This window comes from Boleophthalmus pectinirostris, unplaced genomic scaffold (genome assembly GCF_026225935.1).
Source record: "Boleophthalmus pectinirostris isolate CB_2022bp ecotype Guang Dong unplaced genomic scaffold, ASM2622593v1 HiC_scaffold_10, whole genome shotgun sequence".
NCBI lineage: Eukaryota > Metazoa > Chordata > Actinopteri > Gobiiformes > Gobiidae > Boleophthalmus > Boleophthalmus pectinirostris.
The window spans coordinates 18,287,496-18,301,531 of NW_026570971.1; the positions used below are offsets into that span (position 1 = coordinate 18,287,496).

The following is a 14,036-nucleotide window of genomic DNA, read 5'->3' on the forward strand; positions in this document are numbered from 1 at the left end:
TTTTCACTTGAAGAAGTTCTGGCCTAGTCCAATTTCAATCTCTCAATTTGAATATTTTTAATTGTCATTTGTATTTTAAAAAACTTGCAATAAACGAACCAAAAAACAAGATAAAAATGTTAATACTGAATAGGAAGGCACATGCAATGTAAGTTTATGTCACTGTAGCTGCTCAAGGAGACTCTAGTGAACCATAGATCCTAAAACAGGCACAGTACAGTGGAATAAAGGTATATTTCTTGTGTGTTCGTAGGTTCCCCGTGTGGAGCTGACCCTCTCCGAGCTCCAGGAAATGGCCACGAGGCAGCAGCAGCAAATCGAAGCTCAGCAGCAGATGTTGGTCGCCAAGGTAACTTTCCAGAGTATGTCAGGTGGACTGGCTGTCAGCGAGGGGAAGGTTATCTGCATTAGAGGGAAAAGGTTTCAGTCTCAGGAATGTGCGTGTGGGTCACTGGTGCTGCCATGGAAACGAGAGGTCAGAGGTCAAGAGAAGACAGGAAGGGACGTTTCCATTGGGTAGACCGCATTCTCATTCTGTGTTTGTGTAACAGTGAACTTATGGGAAATGACCCCCACCACTCACAGGAAATTATGTCAGTAGCTGTTGGGAACTTTTCTAGCCACATTTTCGTGGATAGTAACTAGGGTCATAGTAATCCTGCTATAGCTTAATACAACATCAACAACAATACTGTCTGATCATGCAAAAAAAAAAAAAAAAAAACTTTAAGGAGGGGTTTTCACAGCCTGCTTGTCTCTATGCTGTTATTGCTTTCCCTAGAATGTTCCTCTGTATGGCTTTAAACTACAGACATGCAGGTGACTCTACTGCACTAAGTTACAGGTCAGATATATGGAGAGGCAAGCCTGCTTACAGTAAAAATGTATATTTGTGAATGTTTTTTTTGTTTTTTTTTGAGGTGGAAAAAGATCCATACTGAATATATAAATGCTGGATGGATACGATAACTTAGTGCCTCCACCCAATTTCATTTCTCTCCAGCGACTAGGTCAGGAATCAGAATACACTATAGACAGTTTGCAAGAACCCCGGAAGTTGTAGACCACGCACCGGCCAATCAGCGAAGAGCTGTGAAGCCATGACGTCAAACTCAAGTGCCTGTCTGGGTCCATTTTGTAGTACAGCACAACAGTAAACAAAGCGGTCGAGATGGATGTAGACGAAGACATACATTCTGTGTTGGCAACGATTCTCGAGATTGAGGATTAAAGCCAGAACAAAGAGAATGTTTGGTGAATTTTATCAAAGAGAAAGACATTATTGTCCTCCTTACTTTCTGTTTTTTGGCGCATTACATACATCAGTACCAAATAGCAGCGATTGTTTAAATAAAAAATATAGTACCCACCTACTGTCGAGTGAACGAATGCTAATACTGCGAGGTCAGACGGTTTCCACGAATTGAAACCTAATGAATCAGGCTAACGATCAATGGCACATTATGGAATATTTTAGGCAAAGCGATGCCAGTTGAAGATGTTGTAATTGTAGTAGTAAGTACAGTTATAGTAGTAATCGTAACTGTGGTGGCAGTATTTATATGTATGACTTATGTATGTGTTTGAATTCTTAACCATGTGACTTCCCCCCGTCCCTGCCTCTGATGATACATTTCTTGTATTCCCATTATAAAAATGAATCAAATCACCCAGACAACACTCCAAGGCCTCTAAACTCATCTACTCAGCACTTTAAAAAGCCAATATTTCTCTGTTAAAATTATTTTGCCTTTCCCGTAAGTGCTTCCCTCTCCTTGTCTCCAGCCGCCATGACGATGCAGTTTTCACCCACTTACTATTACTGCATATCCTTGATTAAACACATCCATCTTGTATTATTGCTTCTGCGCTTCTACACCTACGGAGGCCATCTACATCATAGTAAAACAAGCTAGCATTACATAACTTGTTATTAGCGTTTAGGTGACCGCGGTGAGTGATGGTGCTGCTTGCCAACATTCCCCTCCTGCTCCGAAGCGTGTGTGTGGGATAGTGGCAGGTCAGCTCTACTACGTGCCAGAGGTGTAAACTGCAGAGATCAGCATCGCACATAGCTATTTCCCTGTCTATTTCCTCTCCTCTGGTTGGTTTATAATGTGTGGCTGGCTGAATAAAAAGCACATAATTTCTTGGTGAAAACAGTGACTTGATGTGGTGATTAGTCGTAGCTTTTATATTCAGTGATATGACAAATATATCTATAATTGTTCTCTATAAACTTTGGCTTCAGTTATCGGGGGTAAGAAAGTTTTAAACATCAACATGATGGATACGGACCCAACACAATACAATAAAAGTGCGTGTATACCTGAAAGGGTTTGACAGCGAAGTGGCAGCCGAAGATTTATGGCTCAAAACAATCTCTCGTCTGCTTTTCACTAGATATTCCTGCCTGCCATATGCTGCGGAAAAACAAATTTGTTCTAAAGTTATCTTGTGGTGCTTGTGAAATCTGTGTGTAATAGATTTTTTGGAAACAATATGTGAAGTTTTGATTGTAAAGATAGACTGGGTACGGGGAAATGTTTTTGTAATTCAAAATACAAAACAAAAGAAAAAAGTGTTAGTAACAGCTAAAGGGAGTAAGAAGAGAAATCGTATTATGTAAAACGTTTTACAAAGAATATGCCGACATCAACAAAGCCTGCGTGATTCCATGGAAATAGAAAGTTAAACCATGCTTTGGAATATTCCCCATGGAGATAGATGAGTTTTATGAAAATTCTGTGGAGTATTATTGCCAAAAGAACAACATTTCCATTGAAATGTCCAAGCCAAATTAGAGTCAGCTTCGTGGAGATACTAGCCAGCTACATTTTTCACAGCAATAAACACATCTACATTGTTTTGCCTATAATAAAATTAAAAAAACACATAGTACATGAAAAAACAAGAACTGGTGATTCTTTATCACTTTAACAGACATATTAAGTTTAAATCATATTCATGTGTGATTGTGTTATGTATTGTCTGCAATATTAACATTTTATTTTGTAGGAGCAGAGGCTGAGGTATCTGCAGCAGGGAGGTCGTGGCAGCCAGGCACAGTCTCAGGTGTGGTCCAGATGTCTCCTGTGAATTAAATGTAACAAAAAAAAAACAAGACATGCGCAGAAAGTTTAAATCTATACTGTATTTAACCATTCTAGTCTGAAGCGGAGAAGTTGCAGAGGTTAAAGGAACGCGTGGAAACTCAGGAAGCGAAACTTAAGAAAATCCGAGCCATGAGAGGTCAAGTGGACTACAGCAAACTGATCAATGGAAACCTCTGTAAGTTTACACTGCTGGGGTTTCAGAGAGGTGGAAATTAGCACAGTAGCAATTAACAATTCAAAACTACATGTCCTCATAATGTTGCCTTTAAACAGGAAGCTGAAACAACACATGTATCATTCGTTCATTCAACTATTTTCTTCATTATTCATCTCCAAAACCAAAATAAAAAAAAAGATTATTTTTTTCAGTTTTTGATTTTGTGTTTAAATGAATAATGGAAAAAAAAACAGATAACAGCCATTTCCTGTTTCCGTGGGACCAGACCGGGATCAGGGCCAGGACTGAGACCAGGACTGAGACCGAGACCAGACCGGAACTGAGACTAGGACTGAAACCGAGACCCGACCAGGACTGAGACCGGTTTAGCCCGGTTTAGTCCTGCTTTAGACTTGGTTTAGTCCTGGTTTAGTCCGTATGCAGTGTAAAAGTCCGGCATCGTAGTTTAAATCATGGAAACGGGAAACGGTTGTTATGTGTTTTTTCCATTATTAATAAAAACAAAACAAATAATGAAGAAAATAGCATTTTTTTGTTTTATTTTTTTTGGTTTTATTTTGAAAAATTAATGAACAAATGATACACGAATTGAAACCCATAATTTGACAACATATTTTAATGAATTTGAACTACACATTAATATGCTTACACTACTAGATAAATCCCTTCTTTGCTCTGTGGTGGTCATGGTTTAATTATGATGAAGTAAGGCAGCTATAATGGATGTCGTGCTTCAATTTCACATTTTGCTGAGTAATTTCTCCTTCTTCTCTCAGCGGCCGAGATTGAGCATGTTAGCAATCTCTTTCAAGAAAAGCAGGCCGAGCTGCAGACTGCTGTGATCCGGGTGGACCAGGTACCATCACACACAGAGCATGAATAAAAGATCAATATTAAGTTGATATATTTTACATTTCGGCTATTATTTTTAGCTGACGCAGCAGTTGGAGGATCTGAGGAGAGGTCGTCTTCAGCTGCATTCATTGGGGCCACAGCAGGGAGCACCCACGGGACCCCAGGGCGCACACATCACCGGACAGAAAGGGTCACCTCTGTCTGGGCCTGCAGCCATCGAGCTGAGGAAACTCTACCAGGAATTACAGGTACATTTATCATCACAGACATACTACTCCAAACGTGCACTGTCAGTTAATAGTATAACAATACTTCACTAGGATGTATACTAGTATATACCTAACAATCATATTGTTACTACTACTTTGTTAGCTATTACTAAGTTGTGCTACTATTACATTTATTTCAGTGACAAACACATTTATTAACGCCTGCTACTACGATGACAGCAATAAAAAATCCTGCTACCTGTACTATTATAAATGGTATTAGCTTCTTTAAAGGCATAATAAATATGCTTCATAATTTGTGTATTTATTAATTAGTTTGCACATTTCTTAAAGGGCTATTGTGCTATTTTCTGATCTACTGTATGTTAATAATAATAATAATAATAATAATAATAATAATAATAATGTTTTTAAACTCCATACACCTTCACTAACAACATCTGGACTTTCTTATTTCTACTGAACTAAAGGTAAAAGGTAGCCTTTAACTTGAAAACTACCACTACATGACATCACAAGACGGAACAAAGCATTTTCAGCGTAAGAGATATAGACTGACTAATTTTAAAGCAGACATGTCAGACTAAGGCCCAGGGGCCAAATTTGGCCCACGGTATATTTGGCCTGCGAGATCATATCAAATATGTATTAGTGCTGGGCTGCTGGCTACAGATCGGCTATAGAGACATTATTTATTTAAATTATTTATTTATGCTTGTTCTGGGTTCATTGTTTAAGCAAAACTATTATTAAACATATTTTTTAATGAGAAAAGGTTTAACATTACATTATCTCGAAAGAAGAGAAAACATGCAAATGTTGAAATTTTTCTGTAAATATTTAGTTTGGCTCACGACTTAGTTGCAGTTTTAAATTTTGGCCCTCTGTGAATTTGAGTTTGACACCCCTGCTTTAAAGGATTACTCAAACATGTGTGAATGCCAAAAAAAAAAAAAAAGAACTCCAGGTAACAACATTATAACGTGGCTAAAATCTCACAAGAGTACATTTTGTGTAATATAGGACCTTTAATATTTTTGTATATCTATTTATTGACTTGAAAATTCTATGCAAATGTTGTTTTATTTAACTGTATATGGTGTGATCTCTTTACCAGGCTAGAAACCGCCATAACCTGGAGCAGAGCAGCAAACTGGCTCAAAACAAAGAACTACTGAACAAGAGAAACACCCAGGTGACCATGATGGACCAGCGCATCGGAGACCTAGAGCGACTGCACAAGAAGAAAGCTGAGGTACTCCCCATCTCGTATCAGGGCAGAGTTACATTCAACTGTATTACTTTTATTTACCTAATATCTATCTTATTCTAGCTAAGCCGTCTGAATGGAGGAGGGGCCCCAACTCCACCCACTTCTTCTCACCCGGGGGGCAGTGTTTCAGGGCGGGTGGCAGCTGTGTGCCCGTACATCCAGGTCCCATCTGAAAACAGACAAGACAAGAGCTACCCTCTGCCCCCGGACCCACCCACCAAGCCCACTCCTCTCAGCCATATCCGCTCTCAATCAGGTTAGCACAATGACTACAGAAATTACACTTACACTTATTAGGCCTGTCACAGTAAATACTATGTAGACTTAGATGACTTGAACAATAATTTTTGGGGTCAGTATTTATCATGGGTGTTTAAAAATGTTTTCTTTGTAGTTCTTTTGTACTATTTGGGTATTTTTCTGTATTAGGGTGAGATTTGAGCTGAAGAGAGTTAATCCGTGTATCCAAAACAAAAAAATGAATTGAAAAAATGGATAACGATTTGATTTTTCAGTTTTCGATTTTGTGTTTAAATGAATCATGGAACAATGGATAACGGCCGTTTCCTGTTTCTGTAACTTAAACTGTGCCGGACTTTCGCGCTGTGTACGGACTGAACTAGGACTAAAACAAGACTAAAACAGAACTAAACCAGGACCAAAGCAGGACTGAGTGTCAAGACAGGCTTGGAGAAGCGCCCGTGTAGACTGTTGGGTGCTCAGGATGGAGACCAGGACCGGACCAGGATCAGACTGGGGCTGAGACTGGGACTGAGACCAGGACTGAGACCGAGACCAGACGAGGACCGAGACCAAGACCAAACCGGGACCAGGACCAGGACTAAGACCAGGACCAAACCGGGACCAGACTAGGACCAGACCAGGCAGGAATGAGACCGGGACTGAGACCAGGACTGAGATTGGGACCAGACCAAGACCAGACCAGAATTGAGACCAGGACCGAGACTGGGACTGAGACCGGGACTGAGACCAGGACTGAGATTGGGACCAGACTGGGACCAGACCAGAACTGAGACCAGGACTGAGACTGGGACTGACACCGGGACTGAGACCAGGACTGAGACCGGGACCAGACCAGGACTAGACCAGGCAGGAAAGACTGAGATCAGGGCTGAAACTGGACGCAGACCTGGACTGAGACCAGAACTCAGACTGGGCCCAGACCGGGACTGAGACCAGGACCAGACTGAGACCACAAACACAGAAATGGGAAGCGGCTGTTATCTCTTTTTTCCATTATTCATTTAAACACAAAATGAAAAACTGAAAAAACTAATCATTATCTGTTTTTTCATTTTGGTTTTGGAGACAAATAATGAAGAAAATAGTTGTTTTTTCGTTTTTCCTATTTTTGGTTTTATTTTGAAAAATGGATGAACAGATGATACATAGATTAGAGTTGAATTATGACTCATAGATACAAAATAACTACTTAAGTGTTGACATCAGCTATTTTTTTATTGCAGCTCATACTTTTTTAACCCTATTGTACATTTAAAGTAGTTTTAGAGCGCTATTTCTGTTTTATGGTTTGGTTTCAATATTATCATTTATTGTCTATATTTCCTTCAGCTATATATCACGCTTGAAAATTAGTTGTCGTGACAGGGCTGCGTACTGTTTTGATATATATGATTCTAATGGTTGTCTTTGGATTTCTCACCCTACTTTTTACCCTTAAATGTTGTTCTTTTGTTCATTACCCCATTTTTGTTAATTATTTGCTCGTGACATCATTGCTGGGTGACCGTGATGATGTGTTCTGCCCCGGATGGTCTCCTACTTCTGTTTTTGTTGTTGTGAATTTTGCACCAATCAGAAGAGGACAGGAGTGCCGTCAAGAAGCCTCCCAGCCAATGGAAAGTGTCCGATTTAGACGTGGTCATCGGTGCGCCCCCAGAGAAATGGGAGGGTGACAGTATCAACAGTGAGTGCACAATTGGTGAAGGGTGCCCACATTCACAAAGGAAGGCCATGACAAATAAGATGGTCACACCTGCTTCCATGTCCAATACCCTCAGTCTGTTTTGGCTCAAGTCAAGGCCTGAGGTAGGGTTTTTTTGGAACCAGATTAAGATTTATGTCAAATTTGTGAGTCACAGTATTTTGATCAAACTTGCATATCGTCACAGGAATGAGATTAGATTTTTCTTACCATATTGCCCAACCCTGACCAGAACAAAGCAAAAAGTTTGAACAACAGCATTGAGGAACAGATGGTTAGGACTTGGGACAGTATTAGATCAGCTGTATGAAATTAACCTCTTAATGCAGAGAGCAGGATGTAAAGGCCAAAACATGACACTGGACACTTCGGCAGCTGTGCAGGGTTACCAAAACAAAGTCTAAAAAAATAAGGTCAGATACCATACTGGGTTTAGGCACATATGAAACAGATTTACTCGAGTGGTTCCAAAGTCTCAGAAAATAAATTACTTCTATCCCATAGTCAAATATGCCTGGGTTCATCCTAACAAATGCCTTCTTTACCTAAAATACTGTTAAAAAATAATATAATTAATATAGACATTTTCATTGTATTAATTTTTAATGGGTCCCAGATCAAATCCCTTGAAATGCGAAATTGGTCTTCTCAAAGTTTACCTACTGAAATGTCTCGACTCTCTGCTGGAGTGGACCTTTGTGTTGCTGAATGCCAGAGCAAATGCCACTGCTCTGTTTATGGCTGCTGCTTATGTAATGTGGAAAATACAATATAATTCATGTCAGGGCAGTGCGGTCCACACGGGCACTAAGTGAATGAGAGGAAGTGAGAGGTACACAGACTAGCGCCATAACTACATACACTGTGTATTCTGGGACTGACTGATAGCTGCTGTCGCACTCGCTGAAGAGATTAAAACGCTCCACTAAATGCCAGTGCTGAGTGTCTATTATTGGGGATGAATACCATCACAGGGACAAGGTCCAAAATATTTACTTAAGAGTGGAAAAATACTACCAGTTTGTTTAAGTTTGACATACCATTATGGTGCCATTAGAGGCCCTCCATTCTGTGCCCGCAGAGCCCAAGGCCAGTGTGACTTCACCTGGTCCAGATCTAATCCTCAGGCCCAGTCCTGGAACTGTCTGTTTCCTGTCCTGGATGTCGTGTGGGGTCATAAATGGTCATTCAGTGATCTACAGGACGAGCTTAGGACTACCTGCTTTACTGGTTAATCAGTATTAGTCTGAAACTACAACATTGACATAACAGTCTAACAGAAGTCAGTGTACACATGGACAGTAATCAGACTCTCTCCATAACCTTCTATGTTGTATAATCACAGCCTCACTGGTGCAAAGTACATAGAATGTAGCCAAGGTAGTGGGTACCTCACATCAGCAATGGCACTGGTTTGATTCCTGGACTGCTGGAGCCTCTCTGTATGAAACACAATCAGTTAAATCAATTTGGGAACTTGGGTTGAAAACATTATGCAAAAAATGTAATAATAGTTAAAAAGGTTCAGATACCAGTATAGTATCTATGTTATCTTTACTCTCAACATACCTTTCCACTCTCCACCCAAGCAGTAATGATATGAAACACTTTTACTTCATCCACCATCCACCAATCCTCATAAAGACAATGTAAAAGTACACTTATAGTGTTTTTTCATCATTATCCTCAGTGTTATTTTTTGTGCAATGAGGCCAGGTTAAACTGTAGTCCACTTGTATAGTATTAACCCAGGCTGGTGACCTTTGCTATAACAGACAGTGGACAGTGGGAGCAGATTTGAGGCTGACCAGTCTTCTCACCTTCATTATATAACACATACACACTGGGTCAAACAGCCTCCTTCTGGAAGTGTCTTGTTGCTCAGACCGGCTTTGGGCTCAGACAAGAAGTGCTTTTCTTATTTGTCTGAGCAAATCCTTCAAGTGAATGTGTGACTGTGTGAAGGATGCTCTAATCACCATGGAGCTTTCAGAGTGGATCTTAATAAGGCACTGTGTTGTTGACTGCTGTTTAAGATGTTGTCAAGTCATGTTGTTGTTCAGTGTCTGATTACCATGCGCTTGTTTTTGGGTTAATTATTATTATTTTTTTCAGATACTAACTCTACATGATTGTTATTTTTACATGTATTTTAACTCCATTCATTAATTACTACAGCGTCATTATCATCGTGTTTTTCCCCTATCATTTTTTTTTCCCTAACTCAACCATAACACCCAGCCCTTCTTTCTTTCCTTTAGCCAATGAAGCATCCTGGCCTAGCTTGAGTAAGAGTTTATCTGACTGGAGAAACAACAGTCCTGAGCAGGTATCACATAAGTACTTCTATGAAAGTTATGTGAAGTATAGTAGCAAGTACACAATATAAATACCCCATGTTCTTGTTTCCCCAGCCAATTACCTCTGGCTATGGTACATATCCCAGTGCCACCCACCAGGTGGCACACCACTCTACCACCAGCTCCCTGCCCCGCTCTGCCCCTGGCACTCTGGGCTGGCCTCGCTCCAGTTCCAATGCCACCTCTTCGTCCTCTTCATCATCATCCTCCCAACAAATTCAACAGCGCATTTCTGTTCCACCCAGTCAAGGTAATGTCTCAACCCATGCTGACGTTAACAAGGTTTAAATGTGATTTGTGTTAAAGGGGAGTGCTTGATGGTCATTTCTGCTCAGGTTCACTGTCTCCTCAAACAGAGCGGACAGACCACCCTCCAGCTGTGGCAGTGCGGCCCTACGTCCCAGAGCACTCCTCCAGACCGCAGTCACCGCGCAAGGGTCCAGCCACTATGAACAGCAGCTCAATCTACAGCATGTACCTGCACCAGCCGCAGGCCAAAAACTATGGCTCTCTGAGCAACAGAGCAGCTGTCAAAGCAGGTACACTCTATATCAGTCACAAAGCATGCAGTGCACAAGCAACATAAATAAACTAAAATGTATTTATTTATCTTTGCAGTGTACGGAAAACCAATCCTCCCAAACTCCTCTGCCTCGCCGTCCCCTGTCCCCTTCCTCCACGGAGGGTCAAAAGGAGAAGATGTTCCAGATAAAGATGGAGGTAAACCTGGAGCAGTCGAGGGCAGTGATGGACATGTGATCGCTCCTCCCAGCGTGGACAGCATCCCCCGCCCACTCAGCCCCACCAAACTCACTCCAGTGGGTACGTATTAGAAGCACTCAGCCATAGAACCGTGAAACTAAGTGAAATGGTGTGTGAAGAAGGGGGACTGAAAGTTCATAGTAATTTATGGTCCCGTCATGCAGTAAAAACTTGCACCATAATACAGTATTTCTCACTTTCACAGCCCACTCCCAGCTCAGATACCAGAGCGATGCAGACCTAGAGGTTCTTCGTCGTCGCCTTAGCAACGCCCCACGACCCCTGAAGAAACGCAGCTCAATTACAGAACCAGAGGGGCCACAGGGGCCGAACATTCAAAAGCTGCTTTACCAAAGGTCAGAGGTGTACTCCAATTAAAGCATGACAAACAACTATAAGACTTAATGGCCCAGTATTTAAAATTGTTTTTCAACTCCTAACTTCAATAGTTTTCAATTTCGGAAACCACTATTCACAACTTATATTTACATAACATCAGTCTTACAAGTCTTATATGCATAATTTAAGTTACCTGTGGAAAGGTTTCTCCATACAGAACATTTGACAAGCTAAGTACTTATAAAAATAAATATAAACACAAACAACAGTTCAGCCAAAGACAGAGCCCTTACTATTTACTCCCATTTTGTGATAGGTTCAACACTTTGGCTGGAGGCATTGAAGGAGTCTCTGGTATGTACTTAACCATGTCCTCATTTAATCACAACTTAAATGTGTTATTATGCCTAACCTACTATTATATTTCAGCCAACACTTTTTACCAACCCGACTGTCTACTGGGCGATATGGAGAACTTACAATTGGCCAATGGCAGTATTGAGTCCAGTGACAAGCATGCCCCTGCACCTGCCCCAGAAGGCGAAGGAAAGAATACGGTGAATACGGATACTCACCTGCGCCTGTCCCCTTCATCTGCTGTGAAAGAAACGCCCAAAGACACAACACCCGAAAAAGCCAATCACGTTTCCCCATCCAAACAACCAGGCTCCTCCCCCACTCCTGATAGGCCAGAGGATCAGAACAATAACAAACAGAACAGTATTAGTCCCGCCCGTAATTCTGTAAGCCACTCCTCCCCATCGCCTTCACCTCCTGCTGCACCTGCACAGCCTAAGGTAAAAAGACACACAGTGTAATATGTTCTATATGAACCTGTTTGAGTTTAATATCGCTTTCTATTGTGGGCTATAGGTGAAGCGAACCAACCTAAAGAAGCCGTCATCGGAGCGCACTGGTCATGGTCTCCGAGTGAAGTTTAACCCACTGGCACTGCTGCTAGATGCATCTTTGGAGGGAGAGTTTGACCTGGTGCAGAGAATTATATATGAGGTAACTATAAGGGCTGCAAGGGTTAATCGGAATAATCGTGACCAGTTGTGGGGACATGCAAGTCGTGACTTGGACTCCAGTTAGACTTGAGTCACTTTTTTAAGGACTTGAGACTTGACTTGATAAAATAGACTAAGACTTGGGACTTGACTTGGACTTGAAGGTCAGTGACTTGTTACTTGACCCAGACTTGAGGCCTGTGACTTGAGAAGACTTGATGCTTCTCCTAAAAAATAGATGTTTTAGAAAATACTTCTCTTTACAGTTGATAAATGCGGAGCCGAATTTTACAGGAACTGAACATGTCCCTCCCACTTCTGTGTTTGGTACTTTGAATGTAACTTAAGTACTGTGACGTGGTATCATCATATGTACTACAATATATATAGAGTACAATACAGTAATATACAGTACAATACAGTAAAAGAGAGAACTACATAGAACTTGATCCTTCCATTTCAGTGCAGACTACAAGACAAAATAACTGCATTTTTAAATCTTAATTCTTTCTCTTCTCACTAAGGAGACACTTAGAATTTGTCAAGGCATTTAAAAAGGAAAACTTAGCATTTCTACAACTCTATAAACACTCATATATAAATATACCATGGCTTTTTTAAGTACAGTTTAGTTTAAATTCATATAAACTGCAAAAATCTAAGCTCTATTTGGTACTTTGGTTTAAAGACTTGAAATGACTTGAACCCCAAAGCAGACAACTTATGGGCCAGTGACTCGAGACTCGACTTGGACTTGCCTGTATTTGACTTGAGACTTGACTCGGACTTGAGGTCAAAGACTTGAGACTTACTTGAGACTTGCAAAACAGCGACTTGGTCCCACCTCTGATTGTGGCTAATCAAATATTAAAATAATCATGATCGTCTTTTGATAATCATTAACATTATCTGGACCCTTCATAACAAAGGCATTATTAAATAAAAATATTTAATTCATAAATGTTCTTTATCTAGAAGCCTACCAAACTACTAAAATACTAAAATATTCAACTACTTAAGAACCAAAATAATCATTGGTTGCTGGCCTAGTGACTATGTGAATCTACCTACATTTGGTTGTGTTGGGTACAGTTATACAAGCATTTTATATGCCAAAAACACCCACACACCAGTGCTACCACAGCAGGCAGCATGTCTCTACCTTTTTGACAAAACGTTGACTTATCTTTGATCCTTGGCAGCATTGTCAGAGCAAATATTCCTGCTCGTGCTTTAATAATACTCAAAACAAAAGAATAATGTTTTGTAGCAGAAACAGAGAGCTTATAAGAACAAAGCACATCCTATTCCATTGATGCCATCTCCCACACAATTTTTGATTTCTTAGAAAAAAAAGTGTTTGGTATCATTATCCATGACAGCCAAATCTTTTCTAAGAAATATCTTGATACAAGTCACCAGCCAATTTTAAAACAAGCTAAACTAGAATATTCTGGGCTTAAAACTAGTTTCTTTTCAGTGTTAGGCAAAATTGTTTGAGTACTGAGAAGCAACTCTGTGACTTGAGTGGCAGAAAGTGTGAAGTGTAGGTTCACTATGTCAATATTTACATATTGTTGAGTTATTTTATTTATTTAAATACCACGGTCAATAAACTAAAATGAAATATGGGAGTTGACATGTACTGAATATATCCCTGTATATTGTTGCAGATTTGATCTACTGGATAAAAAAATAAGCATGAATTGTCAAATAAGCAGGTGTGGACCATTCCATTGTGCTGCTCCACTGTCTCAAATTAACTTTGTTTGTGTGTTTTAGGTGGAAAACCCGAGCATGCCCAATGATGAGGGCATCACTCCCTTACACAATGCGGTCTGCGCTGGTCACCACCACATCGTTAAATTCCTGCTGGACTTCGGAGTGAACGTGAACGCAGCAGACAGTGACGGATGGTGAGCGCCTTCAATCATGTTATAGACTAAT

The 14,036-nt window shown here is 40.5% G+C and overlaps 1 protein-coding gene across 3 annotated transcripts in view; it reads left to right on the top strand.

The window, feature by feature from the left end:
* Window positions 1-14,036, top strand: part of LOC110155381 (apoptosis-stimulating of p53 protein 1-like) — a 44,689-nt gene that overhangs the window by 26,716 nt on the left and 3,937 nt on the right. For 2 of the 3 annotated variants that reach the window (XM_055160692.1, XM_055160687.1), the window contains exons 5-20: window positions 254-349; window positions 3,019-3,075; window positions 3,171-3,291; window positions 4,071-4,150; window positions 4,227-4,397; window positions 5,497-5,634; window positions 5,713-5,908; window positions 9,880-9,947; window positions 10,033-10,228; window positions 10,314-10,517; window positions 10,597-10,800; window positions 10,946-11,096; window positions 11,396-11,433; window positions 11,509-11,876; window positions 11,953-12,090; window positions 13,872-14,005. In XM_055160692.1, coding sequence (XP_055016667.1) covers window positions 254-349; window positions 3,019-3,075; window positions 3,171-3,291; window positions 4,071-4,150; window positions 4,227-4,397; window positions 5,497-5,634; window positions 5,713-5,908; window positions 9,880-9,947; window positions 10,033-10,228; window positions 10,314-10,517; window positions 10,597-10,800; window positions 10,946-11,096; window positions 11,396-11,433; window positions 11,509-11,876; window positions 11,953-12,090; window positions 13,872-14,005 — 2,360 coding nt within the window. The remainder of the gene's footprint in view (window positions 1-253; window positions 350-3,018; window positions 3,076-3,170; window positions 3,292-4,070; window positions 4,151-4,226; window positions 4,398-5,496; window positions 5,635-5,712; window positions 5,909-9,879; window positions 9,948-10,032; window positions 10,229-10,313; window positions 10,518-10,596; window positions 10,801-10,945; window positions 11,097-11,395; window positions 11,434-11,508; window positions 11,877-11,952; window positions 12,091-13,871; window positions 14,006-14,036) is intronic. The other variant, XM_055160690.1, reaches the window with a different exon arrangement.